Below are 17,516 nucleotides of genomic sequence, written 5' to 3' on the forward strand. Positions count from 1 at the left end.
TAAATCCTAAAGTGTCATTAACCTTTCAAAATGTATTAAAAGAAACATGTTATATCATGACGAAGGGCCAATAGACGATAAAAGAGTATCTCTGATCTATCGCTTTTTTCTATGAAAAAAACATAGTCATGACAACTACGCGTTTTACAAAAATACCATTGAATATATCTTTGGTATTTTGGGCATAAAACATTAGTCTACATTCTTGTAGCAAATTTGCGTGGTTTTGCACCTGTCAAAATCTAAATATACTTCTATTCTATAATGGACAGTGATCACTCTATGTTAGTTTGACGTAAATGCAAAATATTTTGTTCGAATCGAGTGCAACGGATGTTCTCATACCTCGTTTAATATGAAGGACGGATGCGTCTGCCCAGCATCATCTCGAGGGGTGTCAAACTGGCGCCGGCACTAATCATTCAATTATGCACTTCTCAGTGTGCAGCGCAGTACCTAAATCCATGTACTTGAACCAGATACACAGATATGCAATACTGTTACTGCTTGCGATTTTACTTGGACGATTAATATATAATTAATATATAATAACTTATAGTTTGAAGATGTTTATCAAATCAGTCCAGAAAACAATCAACATAGAGAAAAGAAAACATAGTATATGTCCATTATAAGCTATTTAAAATAACAAGAGAAAAACTTAGTTCACAGTTGTCGATGTTATCTCGGAAACTATCAGAAACCGATAAGATAAATCAAACTTTTATGAGCCCAATAAAGTAGAAACAATGACCGCTATTAAGATGCAAGTATTTGTCTATGGCTGGTAAACCACTTATTTTATTAACTGCACTAAGGTCAGTTGATGGTGGGCGAGGTAAATTTTAATAGTTGTTGCGTGGTCATAAACTTAGGTTTCCTTTGAGTATGAAATTTCAGTAGGTATACGATATTTTATCAAACAAAAACATAAATTTCCTTTACAAGTGTGCACATTGTAGGAAGTAGGAATGACATTTTAAATTCTTACTTACTAAATTAGTCAAATCAAATATCATTGTCCTATTCTAAAATTATATATATAAAAAAGACAGGCTTAGTGGCTACTGAAAAGTTTTAATGCAAACATCGTACAAAGTAGCTACCGATCATAACATAATAATCTTATCCGTAGCTTTGCTAATAAACAATGAGAAGGTTATATGCGGCAAACAAGAAAAGGGAGGCTCGACTACTTTATCACCTGTCCTCCTTATCAATGTCTCATCCTGCAATGAGAAGTCGATGTACTGTATGGCCAAATTATATTAAAACTCATTTCAATAATCGTGATCGTGTAACGTTTACTGTAGAAAATGCTTTTTATATGATGTGGTGAACTTTAATATATAAATATTAAAGTTTCCGAATATTGTTGCCTACAAGTCACATTGGTTTACACAAAAGCTTTTAATAAGTGAACATTATGGTGGCTTTCTGGCCTCTTATCAAATAACAAGAAGCGGAAACGTAAAGCCACACAACTACATTAGAATTAATATATTAAGGTTGTAAAACAAAGTGTTCCCATTGGAAACAAGAACACACTAAAACAAAGAATTGAAAATAAGAATTTAGATTATGTCAGTGAAAATTTGTAAACAGATAAGAGATGAAAATTTCCATGTCATTATAATGAAACGCGCATTTCAGAGAAATGTGAAAATACTTGTAAATGTAAACAATGTTATTTGTGAGTGAGAATGTAATCCTGAGAGCTTACAGTCAAACTATGACGTATTATGGAGTAATGTGCTCTATTATTTTAGAATCCTACCTTCCTACCTTCATTTTAGTATTAAAATAGTTAATCGGAAAATAGGTTCAACTGGGGTTTGCTTCAAAGTAATAAATACATATGTTATTTAGTATATGTTCGTATATTTTAGTTAACATATAGCAAATGTGTAAACATTTTAAGTAAACTGTGCTCAATCAAAAGTTTCATTTAGATATATTGTGACTTAGACGTTAACATAACTAAAAATTAAGACCAAAATACGCAGCCAGCTTCCTTTTAAAAATTTTATCACAACCTACGAAGTAACGCGAATAATGTTTATCTAATCAGAGTGTCATCTTACATTGATATGTAAATATAGAAAGGGAAAATAGATACAGATAGTAAGCATAAAATCGACTTGGTCGCGGTATGTTGATGATAAAGAATAGGGCTTTGTGAGCGCAGGTCGCGCGTGACAGCGTGTTTACATGTTCAATATGCTACGGCCTCGTGTACTCGACTTGGTCACGATTATCAATAATATTCAATAACTTTATAGGCTGAAAGAAAGGCCACTAGGCTATGTCATTTCTATTTTAGTATGTCAAAATTATAGTGCCAAATTGTTCCAGTACTAGGCCCTTCTGTGCAACTGCCCACACTAGATAGATTTGAGAAAGTCTTAAAACACATAGGAGTTACAATATATACAATAAAATCAAGATCATATCAAAATTATTATTACTAATAATTATTTACCAAAGAATTTTCTTAATATACTTAGTAAGTAGTAGTAGATTTTTGTAATTTATGTAATTAAGTATGTAACTATGTAATTAAGTATGTAACTATGTAAAAATATGAAATTATCTTTAGCTCATCAATTTTTCGTTTCATAAAACAATCGACCATTTAATAAATTTTAAAAACAAATCAATCTAATTGTAGTGCTATAACTAAAATACCACCTAAAGTTTCGTCTCTTTCTGTTAAATAGTGCTTATGCCGAAACAAGACCGATGTGTACAATAGCTAAAAAGATCCAAATACTGATTTTCATTTTAGTAACAAGTGGGTTAAATGATACCTTAATATACCTACTCTCACAGAATTCTCACAGTTCATAAGAGGTGCTTGTTATATTATTAGTTATAAGATGAGTAGGTGTCAAATTATTTGTATTTTTTATTGTTATATAATCGGTTCAGATAGTGTTCTTTTATCGTATTGTAATAACTGTTAAGTAAGAATAATTATGCAGGAAAAAAAATACAAGCAGAAATATAATTAAGAAACTCATCACAATGTATTTAAAAGTGTAGAAGATTGCTGTCGAGAGTAATAAAAGGCCTACTTTATTTTACAACCGAGCCGTATCTCATTTGTGGTATAACAGATGGGACAAAAGAAACAATAGGAAAGATATACCTACTATGTTAATGCTGGGAGCCTAAACATTTTATATCGGTCAAGGCTGCATTACCTTATCTAAGAAAAGATATGATAACGAGTTTCTTAGAAAGTAAATTTGCTAATGGAAAACTGCAATATTCAGATGTTATGTCCTCCATTTTATCATAATGAGATTTATACAAAGAGAAATTTAGATTAAATTTCAGATCCAAATACATTTTATTGTAGTAAAACGTTGTATATGCCACCTAGTCTTAGTATTGTAAAACAGTATTCCCCTTTTTATACTAAATGGGGTAGACAAATTTAGTTTCTTTCTTTTTTTTAAAGATTTTGATCACCACATCTTATCACGGAACTTATACGGGTGTGCGAAAAAAATACGTGTAGTATAACGTAAGAGTGGTTGCCTGAAAGAAATCGCTCGAAAGCGATAAGGCCGCCAGTTACCCTCCTTTTCACTTAATTATGTTAAATTTTTATATTGTAATGTAACGAAGTGTTAATAAATAAATAAATAAAAAATTTATAGATTTTTCACATAATAAAATTTGGCATTCCGACTGAATTTGAATTTTCTGACTATAATATAGGATATATATTATTGTCATGTGTTCTTTGCAACGTGTTTAGGATGATGATTGCGAAGCTTCCTCACCTCTGGTCGTACGTGTTATGTTTGCGCATAATTGAACCATTCAGTCATTGCTATGAAAATAACAAACGACATTATCTCTCTGAGTATGAAGTAAGCTTCCTTATAGCGTATTTGATGATTTTCGAACTTTAAAAAAAATTAAAACATTTTCTTGTCAATGTCAGTCTTTAACCGAACCGTTTTATTAAACAGTCGCAGCATAGAAGCGAATATACCACTAGTGACTGATGACGAGATTAGGAAACCCATCATTGACATGCTTAATAAAACCTATCAGCTTCTTAGAGATACTACTTCTAGTAAAGACAATGTGCATTGCTATATATACACTTAATTTTAATGTCATAAAATATATGGGTTCTTGTTTCACGTAAAACACTGCAGAATGCGCCATATTATAATGTTCAGCTAAGACACTATTATTAAATTTAATAACAGCCTTTCTAGGCAGTGTGGGGTAGAGATAGGAAATGTTACCAACTTAAATATTTGCACGCTTGCCTACCGCGTAGGCTACGTGTAAATTAGATGCGGAAGTTTTAAAGTTTTCATATTAAATATATGTTTATATTTTTTTGTGTTATAGTTCCAGTAACCTGAATATAGGAGTCAGATGAATATTCAGAATTTATTCATGGCACAATATACTACAAAAATGTGGAGTGTAAAAAATGTAATCCTTCTTTAAAATGGTTCAGATTCGACATCAGTATTGTTCATTTCTAAATAATGTAACTGATCTATTTATGTGAGGTGCATGTTTTCTACAAGAGCTGCAATTTTAAAGCAAGGTCATGCAAACGTACGTGTAGCTCGAACTCTTCGCCTGAAATAGCATTACTTACTGCCAATGAAAGGGTCCAGTTATTCCCTCTTTGAGTCTGTCCTTGAGGGATCGTTGGCGGGAAGGGCCGGGCCCTGGGGGGAGTGTGCCCGCGCCGGCTGGTATGGGCGGTGCCGGCGCACGCGCAGGGGACGACATCGTCACTTAGCAGCCACAGATTAACATCACACCAGCACTAAAACTCGCGCTGCAAACCAATTAAAGCAGTAAATAAACAAGCGAAGCGGTATAAAAAGCTCACAGAAGCGAAAATAAAAATTGGATTTCTTTAAAAGTTATATAATAGAAACACAAATACGACACAGTGCAAATTATTGTCGCGCCTTAGAAGTTTGTCAACTTAAGTAACATAACTATTCATTATAATTTTCAAGTCACGACTCACGTGATTTGATTTAATTTGAGTGAATTTCTAATAAATCAGCAGTAGAAATAAACATTTCAAATAACACAACAAACAAATATTTATACGTATCAGTCAAAATCGTTTACGACGACATCGTTTAGAACAACATATCGGTTATACTGACCAAAATGAAATGAAAACCTTTGAAATCAAAGGTTACTCGACTGAATTATATTGTATTAGGTTCTTAATAATAACGTCATCAGCTGCTTTGACTATCAGTTTTACGACCAAATATGAGAAGTCCCTTCGATGTCGTTATAACAGATTTTGACTGTACTAGTATTTTCTTTATAAACAAGACTTCAGCATCACTATATCTTAGACATAACTGCATAATACTAAGGGTCTGTTTCACAATATCCGGATGAGTTCCAAATAAGCTATTTATTACTTATTGGTAGGATAAACGTTAGTGTTGCGTATCACGACTGTCAGATAGCGCTATTTAGAACTTTTATCTTCCGAATAATTTATGTTGTACAGTTATTTGGTATTTTATCCATACATTGTGAAACAGACCCTTAATATTCTGTAGCCTTTACATCAGGAAATCGGGCTAAAATAAGGCTTAGCAAAATATTAACATGCGCTATTAATAAAAACAATGTTTTAAGCCAAAAAGTGCACTACATGACAATGCTTTATGAAGAGTGCAAAAGTACTTTTTTACTAAATATTTTTTTTTACCACTTAGGTACATTACGCACACACGACTGCAAAAATTCCAAATTTCAAGAATTATCTATAATATGTTCAAAGAAAAGAAAAAGAAACTTTAAATTTCTTTTTGTTATATTTACAGTATATATCAGTCGTAATAAAGAAAGAACACAAGTTATAACTAGGCACAGAAGGCTGATCACCTCCTTGCCTGTTTGAAAAAACAAATGAACACAAAACCGATAGAATCCTACAAGGTTTATTTCTTCTTAATTTCTTAAACTCTTTGACGCTTCACCTAGATCGGCATAACAATACCGTATATCCTAAAAATAACACCCTATAAAATCCTTTGGGGTTAATAAATATTAAACTAAATATTTATTTTTAAATAAAGTCGTTACTTCGGTAAAAGAAAATATACTCCTTACAATATTTATTAGCAATCTCTTTGAAACGAGTATTGCGAGCACTGCAGGCGGTTAAATCATTCATACTTACTTAATTTCAAAACAAACACATACAGATAAGTAATTCAATAAAATTTAAACTATTTTAATCACCTTTGCCTTGCAACATTCTTTTGTAAAATGTATTTAAAAAATCGTTTTAAACGGAACTTTATACTAGTTGTATGAGATTGGATTTATTATAAAATAATCTTTGTTTAAGTCTCTATAGAGCTATGAAACGCTTCTAAGGAAATAATAATCAAAAACACAGGCATCGGATAACGTAATAACTTCCTTGAGACGTGGGACGAATAAAGCAGGAGCGCGTGAAAATTAATTATGCATTTGTGTCTCGCGGCTGGTTGCCGAGAATATTACTCAAAATGAATATTTACAGTGGAATCAGAAACACTTGCTTTGTCAAAAGATAGCAAATTCACAGTATGAACTATGAACGTCAACCTTTAGTCACACACACCCCTCTATAACACGGCAGAATGAATTGGCGTTATAGGAAGTGCGTTGTATGATCTCATAACGCGTTATGTACAAATAATTCACATGGCTGTATATCGGATTCGAACCGCTCTTCGTTGTATATAGTCAAGTGGATATATATATGCTCCTTCCTATTGTATATTTTGTTCATAACCTAGTTTTTCTTAAAATTTCCTTTAACGAAAGGTTAACGAATTTTCTTAAAAGGCCGGCACCGCACTCGCGAGCTCACTGGCATTGAGAGTGTCCATGGGCGGCCGTATCACTTAACATCAGGTGAGCCTCCTGCCCTTATGCCCCCTGTTCTATGAAAATAAAATGTGCGTATAAATCATTATACATGTCAAAGTACAGAAATATAACGTGTGCAATTCTCGCATTACATATGAAATCGAGTTATATGAAAATATTATAAGAGTACCGTCTTATTATTATAAAGTTTACTATAATTAAATAATTTATGCTCTAGATTCCAGAAGATAGGATCTGAGGGCAGGGAATACTTTTCATTTCAGTTGTAAATAACAGCTAGGAAAATGTGTACTGGAACGAATATTTTTATATAGGTAGTAAGTAAGGTATTCATGACAAATAGTTATGTAATGTAAACACACTATTAGTGGCCGCATATGCTGTTAAGTATTAGGTCTTATCACTGTTGCGCTACTTTGAAAATAAATTAACGTGACAAAACGTAGGGTAAGATTCAGAACAGAGACTTAGAGCGGAACTATGTTCATTAGATTTTTTACCAGTACTTTAAATCATTACGAATTAGGCCATAAAGCTAAACACGTAATATGTTTTCTTTTTTTAATCATTCTACTACAGAGAATTGGCTTATATTATAAATATTGCTGTTTCATTAATCACCTATATTGGAAGCAAAGTGTTAATATAAGGGTAAACAGAAACATTCATATTATATCGAGATTCAGAGGGGTGTACAAGGTTGGTTTTTATCACCATTTAGATTGTATGCCGATGCAATATTTTCAGAAGCCCTAGATCTCAACATGGCATAGCTATTAATAGCAAACTGCTGAATAACTTAAAAAACGCTGGAAAACTTGAGACGATGGTTTGGTCAAAGCACCAGGAAAGCTAGAAAAGCGGCATCCAAAATTGGCCAGTTTGCCATTATAATCGCCAACCTTCGCAAGGAGATGGCACTATAAGAAGAAGACGCAGTTCTTAAATTTGACTAGAATTGAATTTGGATAAAAATTATTTAATCGTGCAGTTGTATCAATTCTATTCGCATGTCTGTATTATATTAAATTTATTCAAAAAGTATTAGTTAATAATGGTATTAAGTGAATATTAAAATCATACAAAAGAAGCGGACAGCTAAGCAAATCGATTCTCTAAAAGCGAACGTCACGTCTGCGCTTTTCCATTTAAAATTACAATTGCACTAAGTCCCGTCCTAAATAAAATTAAATAAATAGCAATCCACGCCTCTACTGATACTATCTATTACAATTTTTACTAGGAAATATTAGTTATATAATGTGGTAACACTAAGCTTTGCTTAAATAATTAAAAAGTTCTAACGTTCTATAAAATAACTAAGACAAATTTTATGAAGGCGTTCTATAACACCATTATATAAAATTACATATTAATAAGACAAAGAACGACTAATTTAATTGATATATACCATCTGGGGTTTTTGATGATGTAGAAGTAATTTCTTTACGGTGAAATCTAAATGCAAATTATTCTAGATTGCAAGTCGATAAGTTAGATTAATAAAACGGAACCTATGTACGACCTAAGATGTATCAGCTATCAGGGTGTTGCGGTAAACTAGCAACGCCACGGCCACAGAGTTGCTTGTTAATTGTATTTCAATATTTTGTCTTATATTTCATAAGAAATTATAGGATCGAAGAGCAAATATTTCATGCATTCATATGTGATTTCAATACAGAAGAAGAAGTACTTATCGATTTAGTGAAACCTAATTCTGAAATTTGACTTTTTTAATCCTCGTGTTAAAAAAAACACCAAAGCTTAATGATAGAAAAGTGAACTATTTTTAAACTAGAAAATACTATTTAAACTTACGAATAATTAATTCATAAGAGCTTATGGAAATTATTTAAAGACACTCTCATATTGCGCAACGTCCGACTGTTCTGTCTGCCAACGTTGCAACTCGCGTGCAACTTTCTTGAATGCCCTCCTACGAACTATTGTATAGTTCAAACATGAAGTCGCCGGGTCAGAAAGGTCATGAGGTGGCACATTAATTTACCCGTACTCGGAACTGAGTGTAGAACATATGCCAAATCACGAACCTAGCCACTTTCCGGTATAACTAATTTACTAACAACGTGCTCGTAATTAACTGTACATGTAAATATGTATAATAGCTTTTCTTTGAAATATGCTTTAAACTTTAAACTCGATATTAAGAATTTAAACGACATTAAAATACTAAGGGACATGAAGAGTTATTTTTTCAAATGGATTATTTGCAATTAAAACTGAAGTGAAAACATTGAAGGCAGAGCGACAGGGAGAGGCGAGCAGTTATCGATCGGCCCTAACCTCCGCCTGCGGGGTAGTAACCCCTCCCGCACCCCTCAGCCTTACGTAAGCCCAGCTGATCGCACCCACCCTGTAACCTTGGCAACGAGCTCTGTGCACGCGCTTCACATTCTAAAAAATATCAACAAACAATAGCCCCCAATTACGCAAATTCTAGTAGACTTGTGTCTAAAGCATCAGTTTGCTCAAAGATGCAGTTAATTCGGCTGCTCAGCTGCATTTACCTTCTAAATATTATTCTTAATAGATAAGAATATGAACCATCGATTATTCTTTAATAGAAACTGGCTTTAAGAGAAACGTTAAAATAAAAACCAAAAATACACATTTGAGTTACAAATTACATTCATTAGTTTCAAAAAGATATGTAAAATTTGTAATAATTTGTAACGCTTATTCTATTTCGTGAATTTTATGATTGAGATGACAATACTTAGTAGTGGTGGTGGAGGGAAACAAACAGAAAAGCATTATTACATAACCTAGATGTGTCCTTTGGGTATATATCTACAACTATCGAATACGTAACTAATTCTCAAATGGATTATATTGATAACATAACGTGATGCCATTGAAACCAAAGGTAGAGGGGATTTTGTGGCCCCCTGAGACCATGACCCCCGAGCCATAGAGCAATCTTTGCTTCAAAAAGGAAAACAGGTCCATTATATTATAGATCTATAATTGAATACACATATTCACGTAAAATGGCTACAACACCCTGTCACAAAACATTAATACACTATTTTAAAAAAATGCGCAAAGATATACTATGTTTGAATTGGAAAAAATTTAGTTGCTTGATCAACCGTCCCTAGATATAAGACAGAAAATGATACTTGATGGTATCTGTTAAAGAGACCTTGTAAGCAATTCTAAATGCAATAAAGTGCCTATTTTACAATACAACTCACTGAACGGAAGAGCTATCAATATAAGCTCGTTAGAACTGTATGCTTCGGGGTCTGAGCCTACATCAAACGACATGTTAATTTCCTGTGAACGGTAACTAACATTCATTCTACAAATACGTTGTTATCTACGTACGATTTTATTAGTTCATTTAATTGAATAACCGCACCTTGTATATCATATCTCATCACAGTAGACACATAAGATGAAGCGTTAATAGTATGATTTAGCCATGATTTATACAGAAATATATATTTCTAGATTAAACGACTTAAGTCACAACCAAACATTTAAGTAAATAAAACATATTTAATTTTAAAATAGCTATACTATGCACAAATTGATCAATTTATTTAAACCTCATAATGAAACCAACATTCTTCGCGTCTATTAAGTAACAAAGTATTAGTACTAAAATTACACTAAATATAATATTCACATTTTATTTAACTCATTTATCTACGTGATAGATGAAACACGAATGATTCTACCGATACACTTATTCTACCAGAAATGAAATGACAATTTCTTGATCATGTTTAATGATTAATGGCGTGCAGAAGCATCTAATGTGGTCCATGCATATTTGCAACGAACCGAATAACATTTGAAAGCGTTGATTTGCAGCATGTCACACACGGCAACTTCACTGGGTGGAAGCGTGCAACTGTTCTAGATCGCGCGGAGCGAATGGGCGGCGCATGGCGACGGCGCCCAACGCACCTCACTCACCCTTTTTTCTATCACCCTCTCAATCACTGCTATGGACGGCTTACCTATGTCAAATGTATGGGAATCTAATCAAACGGAGATGTGGTTTGAAAATGCTAAAAAGATTTTTTTACTTACTTACTAATGTAACTTCAACTTTTAACTATACATTTGTTTTACAATTGGCAATATTATTCTTAATCAATGTTTTTAATAGATTATAGTATAATATTCATATTGCTTACATAAAACTTGTAAACAATATAGCATATGAACAATGGTTTCAGATTAACTACAAAGAACAAAACAAATCAAGAATCTTCATGCTTCAACAAGTTCGTAGAACAAGTAATGTTTTTTTCCTTTTATTAAATACCTTCTGTCAGAAGTAGTATGTAACATGTGTTTTATTAATAGAATTCTCTCAGTCCAAATGAATAACAATAATTATTATAATATATATATAGTTATTAATACTAAATGTTATCAAGTAATACAAACAATATAAAAATAACTTATCATATAATGTTATTATTCCCATGTTTGAATATTGTAGTTGTTATCAATAAAATTAATGACATGTGTAGATAAAACTTTCTAAGTTCTAGAACCAAAGCTTTAAAACAAAATAATCCATAAATCTGTTTTCATATCAATGATATTAATTTTGCTTTAACTTGTTTTTATATATGGCAGTAATTTTAGCTATTTATTGTTACAAAATTATACATTGACAAGGTGAATTAACATAATTTTTATAGTTAAATAAACTAAATCTAAATAAGATTTTGGTATTACCCACAAAGGTATTGAACAAATATGAAAAATATTAAAATTATTGTCAAATGACAGACATAAAATAAATTGTACTTAAGATTTTAAAAAATATCATTAATCTTCAAATATCTTAACATTACAATTAAAACAAATCTTGTTTTACACCACATTATACAAAATGATGTCAGGGATTATGTTTTTATGTATTAAGTAATCAATAAAACCAAGTATGTCATTATATACAATCAACTTACCTTACAAATAATTTAAGATTATGTGTTGATGAATTAAAAAGTGCCTCAGCTAATCTTATTATTTTAATATGGTTAAAACAATAAGTTACTGTATTTAAAAATACTTACAAGTATAACTGCTTAGTGATATCAGCTTTAAAACTCAATATGGTCAGTGGCAGGACACATCCCTCACCACAACAAAGAAGTTTATTGATGAAAAGATGGAAGAGGTACTTACATTTCGGCGATCAAAGCTGCTCTTGCAAGAAACGTTATTCTTAATACTAACTCACATAGTCACTTGTAAATATTAAGTTTTAACAAGCCTAATTACAGGAAAACATTCACTTTAATACCACTCAACCGGCAAAAAATTCCTTTACGTTTTATTTCGACACTAACACACACAGGCAGATGTTTTAATATCAGTCGTAATAAAAATCCTTAAAAATTAGCTGCGTCAAAATTTTAACATTTTTATCTTTAGAGAAAAATTCAAAATTCAAGGTAAGGTAGGAAACTCGTTTTGAGAAAAATATCAATTATAGTTTATAGATCAACAAGCAACAATAAAATTGAAACTAGCGGACAATACATAATACAACGCACATCAAGTTTTACATTCGAGTTTGAACAACTTAAAAAGTCAATTGTCATTGTCATTGTCATTTTTTAAATCAATAGTTAGCTAGTTTAAATATAATTTATATTTTTATAGCAGATAGGATTGCCCTTTTCTGTCAATCGCAAGATGGTTGTTTTGTTATAACTTTAGACATTTCTTTAAACTAAGTTACTAAGATTCCTAGAACAAGAATGAATTAAATTAAATATTTATCATTGCTTCTCCGCTCTCATTGTAGTAGAGTGATCTTGTCTCGTCGTGGTTAATGTTACATTCTCCTTCGCGAGGAGAATGCTTAGGCCCGTTCGGGGCAAATGCCCCCTTCAGATGGTGTATGTGTTTGCGCGCTGCTGATACAGGGCGGTACGGGAGTGCACAATATAGGCTTTGATTGGGGCTGCAGCGCGCGTGGTGTGGGGTCAAGGAGTTGTCTCAACTTGACCCGGTGTCGTTGTTGGTGGTATCGGGCAGCTACGCGGCTAGCGGTCAAGCTCCACCCTGTGAGATCCACGGTAGCCCCGGGGAGGCCCAGTAAGGCGACCAGCGGTCGAAGCCGTGGTTGATGCCCTATTGTCATGTCCGGTGGTGTTGAGAGGCGTCCGCTCGATCAATCATCCCTGCGAGCCGCGCGACGAACTTGTCGATGGACTCCATCCGCAAGTCTCGCGCTATGGTGGTATTCCTCACGTAGCGGGTGGCCTCCACTGAGCGTCGTAGGTTGATGTTTTGCACGGCGCGCAGTCTCTGGCGGTGGCACTCCTTTGTGTAGGAGTACCACGCCGGTGCCGCGTACATGAGGTGAAGGAGTACCTACAATTTGTATAGCGCGAGCTTGGTGCGGAGAGGTAGGTTGCCGTTGAATAGGGGGTTGAGTGCGCTCATCCCACCCAGTGACGTTGTCTATCCTTAAGTTTTTCGTATATACCTACTTACATTAAGATTGTTTCATTCACGTTAGACATTGATTGACTCTTGGCAACATTTAAAAGATGACAAATTTTCAGTGTGATCTGTGCATAAAAGTTCTGTGATAACATTTAAACATTAACAAAAAAAATGACGTGGAATAAAAATCATTTTTACTCTCAAATAAATTTGCTTAATCATTTATAGTAATATTTAAAATATGTTATACTTGCCATTCTTTTTAAAGTATTTGAGAACTTAAACTGATGAGTAAAATATTAGAAGAAATCTAATCTTATCTTTACATTAACATATTACTACGATTGATAACTATCTATATCTAGTAATGAAGTAAAGCTAATATACAATGTCTGAAACTAATTGCAAAGCTGAAGAAGACACTTTTCCTCTCCATGAATGTGTTTTCGGAGGCGATGTTCGAAAACTGTCATCATTACTACGAACTAACGATGTCACCAAAAAGGACAAGCATGGAAATACAGCCCTGCACTTGGCGGTAATGCTGGGGCGAAAAGATTGCGTGCAACTGCTTCTAGCTCATGGGGCACCTGTGAAGGTTAAAAATCTGGCTGGGTGGTCACCCCTTGCTGAAGCAATTAGCTATGGCGATCGTCAATCGATTTCATCACTTGTACGTAAACTGAAACAGCAAGCTCGAGAGCAAATGGAGTTGAGGAGACCTGATCTTATTAGGGCATTAGAACAGATACAAGATTTTTACATGGAACTTAAATGGGATTTTCATTCTTGGGTACCATTGGTTTCCAGAATTTTACCATCAGATATTTGTAAAATCTATAAATCTGGATCTAGAATCAGATTAGATACTACATTAGTTGATTTCACTGATATGAAGTGGGAACGGGGAGATCTGTCCTTTATATTTCAAGGAGACAGACCAACAAGTGAGTCCCTTACTGTGTTAGACAACAAAGCCAAGGTGTATCAGAAGGTGCGCTATGAGGAGACAGAAAATGAAATTGAAGATGAAGTTGACATTTTGATGTCCAGTGATATTTTAGCAGCTCAAATGTCTACCAAAGGTATCTTATTTTCTAGAGCTCAGTCAGGCTGGATATTTAGGGAAGACCGAAAAGAAACTGTGGCAGGGATATATAAAAGTGATGTATATACCATAACAGGCCTAGTATTAGAATCCAGGAAAAGAAGAGAACACTTGTCAACAGATGACTTGCAAAAGAATAAAGCAATAATAGAGAGTTGGACTAGAGGTAACACCCAGAATTTGGATACTAATGGAGAGCCAGTCCGTCGAGCCTCCCTTAACCCTCCTCCAGAAACTGGTGTTGATTGGAATGTATACATATCATCACCTCCAGGTGAATATCCCAGTTTAGGTAGGGAACTTGTGTATAAAGAATCTTCACGTAATTTCCGCGCCACTCTTGCTATGAGTGATGACTTTCCACTCAGTGTTGACATGCTACTTAATGTTTTAGAGGTTATAGCACCTTTTAAACACTTTGCTAAATTAAGGCAGTTTATTGCTATGAAGTTACCAAAAGGATTTCCTGTAAAAATTGATATACCAATTTTGCCTACAGTTACAGCCAAGATAACGTTCCAAAGCTTTGAGTTTCGTGATAACAATCCTCCCCATTTATTTGTAGTTCCAGAAGACTTTGTAGAAGATCCTTTACGTTTTCCTGATTTATGACATTTTGATATTCTAGCACTGTTTGAAGTAAGTGAGTACCGAAGATTGTGTAGTGAAATGAAGTGTCAACAAACAAGTTTTAGTGAGATATGTGGTAGGCCTGTACATGGACTAGTTTCAATTGAATTCCCTATGCTTTTTGGCTTGGGTAGCTCTTATTCAAGTCATTATGTCCTTTATGTTGAGTAGGGTTATAATGCAATTGTGAAAGTCCAGTTACAGTGTTAGAATTAAATTAATAGTAGGTTATAAAAATAACTGTCATTGTGTTCACTCTTATCCAAAGTTGAAAAATAAATTATTTCCTTGAAATCCTTGATTAAATATTTTGATGCAATAATAGTGTTATGAATTTTATATAAAAGCAATGAATTTTTAGATTTAGAGAAATGAACTTAAGTTTTTATGGCAATGACAGAATTTTGCTGACAAAGGCAACTGAAACAGTATTCGTATTTAGATTTTAATTAACACTGGCTCGAAAGTATGTTGGAGAAAAATGTAAACTTGTTTCGAATTTCTAACTAATGTACAAACTACATAAAAAATGATGATTAAGTATTTATAAAATGTTTGTTTAAAGTATGTTTGTTACACTGTTCTAGATTTATATAAATAATTTACGTGTTTAGTGAATTTTATGGTCTACAAAGTAATTGTGAATAATGTCTTTACTACTTGAATAGGCCTGTATTTCTTATTAGAAATATTTTGAATCAATTATGATGGTTCCTTAACTAGTAGTTGTCAATTTTTTTTAATTTGAATACTATATAACATGACAATCTTTGTAAACACCACATGAGCTGGTATTTAAATAAGACATATCTGAATATACTACAATCCACATGAAAAAAATAATATTTAAATATTAGCAACACCTCATTCAATGCAAAAAATTCAGTTCAAGTGAATTCACTACTGTATCATTAATTTGGTAGGCTTATCAAACACAAGCTGAAACTATTTTAAGACTGGTAAATTATTAATTAATTCAATCTTTACAAACACAGCTATTGTAAAAATATGCTCCTGTGCCTTCTGAATATAGTTGGGTAGGGACATCAGTTTGTATTTTATTTATTTAATATCATATAAAATATACATTTTATTTCTGAACATGTTAGTACAGTCAGTATAAAACATGTACTTAAAAAATTTTTTTGCTCTATATTTTTGTTATTTTACCTGACTGTACCAGTAATTGTCCAATGTTTTATATATAGATATATATTTATATTTGAACAACAATGCAATCTGTTGACAATAATATTAAAAACCCACCTGATAAGTATTTATTTTTCTTGCCAACACATTTGGTATAGCTATTATAAAAGACAAATTTTTAAGGGAATAAATGATTGTAGAAACAATTAGTATTTTTTCTACTTAAACCTAATAGTAGGGGAGCCCAAGAGGGGATTTCGGGATTTACTCAAGCGCGGCAGATTAATATACAGATTAATATACCTTGTACCCGGTTAAGTACCTCCACCAAATATGAGGCCCATATATAAGGCCGCCCATGAAGGATACAGGATCAGATTAGTAAAAAAAAATTGATCATCAGACATTCTCGAGCGCGTCAGATTAAGGTAGTGTGAGTTAATCACATCCTAAAAAGTGTATATTCCACTAATCTGACAATTTGAGAGTGACGTAAAGAGAGGGGAGGGCAGCAAAGTTGTAAAAAAAAACGTCATCTTGACATTCTCGAGCGTAGCTAATTTTTTTTTTATTTTGAATGAAATAATTCAAGAATATTGAAAAATATATAATCTGACGATTTCCGCAAGCCGAAATAACAAAATTTCGTCGATAAAGTTCGTGCGATAAACGCGTGCAGCTGCGTGATGCCTACATTTCCTTCTCCGCGTTTCCCTCAAAATTAGATTTCATGTGAATTTGAACCGATGGGGACCGATAGATTTTGAGAAATTTTGAAAAATCTAAAAAAATAACAATTTGTTTTTTTGAAAGTGTTTTTTTGCAATAACTTTTAAACGGCTTTATCCATCAACTTCATAAAACTAATCCATCTTTAAGCTTGAAAAACGACGTCGATCGCCACCAAACTGGTCAAAATCGGTTGATTCGTTCGAGTGATATCGTGAACGAAAGAAAACCGAAAAAAGTGTTTCTATCACATAACTTCGACATTTCATATCGGATTATCGTTTTTGATGAAATTAAATAATTAGAGCTTAAAAATGCTTCGATCGCCGTCAACCGCGGGAAAATTGCTTGATCCATTCAAAAGTTATTGGGGTTTGAAAATTTCAAAAATAGTGTTCTATGAAACTTCTATCAGACTTTCGAGCTGGGAGAACTCAAACGCATAGAAATATTATTTCTTTGAACTCAGCGAGCTCATAAGTACAATTTTAAGCGCCCAGGAATGGAATTGCAGGCATGGCCTTTAGGGTGAACCGTT

At 33.2% G+C, this 17,516-nt stretch overlaps 2 protein-coding genes across 5 annotated transcripts in view; one reads left to right on the plus strand and one right to left on the minus strand.

Annotated features, from left to right (window-relative positions):
* The window catches only part of LOC111001176 (TLD domain-containing protein 2), an 89,079-nt gene extending 76,647 nt beyond the window's left edge, over positions 1-12,432 (minus strand). For 2 of the 4 annotated variants that reach the window (XM_022270934.2, XM_022270932.2), the window contains exons 1-2: positions 12,091-12,431; positions 4,640-4,825 (exon numbers count right to left, since the gene is read on the minus strand). In XM_022270934.2, the coding sequence (XP_022126626.2) occupies positions 4,640-4,776 (137 nt within the window). In that variant the 5' untranslated portion in view covers positions 4,777-4,825; positions 12,091-12,431. Of the gene's footprint in view, positions 1-4,639; positions 4,826-10,725; positions 10,848-12,090 lie in introns of those variants that run through there. The other 2 variants (XM_022270940.2, XM_022270933.2) reach the window with 2 other exon arrangements.
* Positions 12,433-13,509: 1,077 nt separating this feature from the next.
* On the plus strand, positions 13,510-16,455 carry LOC111001190 (ankyrin repeat domain-containing protein 13C). The gene has a single exon (XM_022270959.2). It carries the CDS (start codon positions 13,751-13,753, stop codon positions 15,080-15,082), a length of 1,332 nt encoding a protein of 443 aa, XP_022126651.1. The 5' UTR covers positions 13,510-13,750; the 3' UTR covers positions 15,083-16,455.
* Positions 16,456-17,516: the final 1,061 nt, after the last annotated feature.

The sequence above is a fragment of the Pieris rapae genome, chromosome 12 (assembly GCF_905147795.1).
Source record: "Pieris rapae chromosome 12, ilPieRapa1.1, whole genome shotgun sequence".
Classification (NCBI taxonomy): domain Eukaryota; kingdom Metazoa; phylum Arthropoda; class Insecta; order Lepidoptera; family Pieridae; genus Pieris; species Pieris rapae.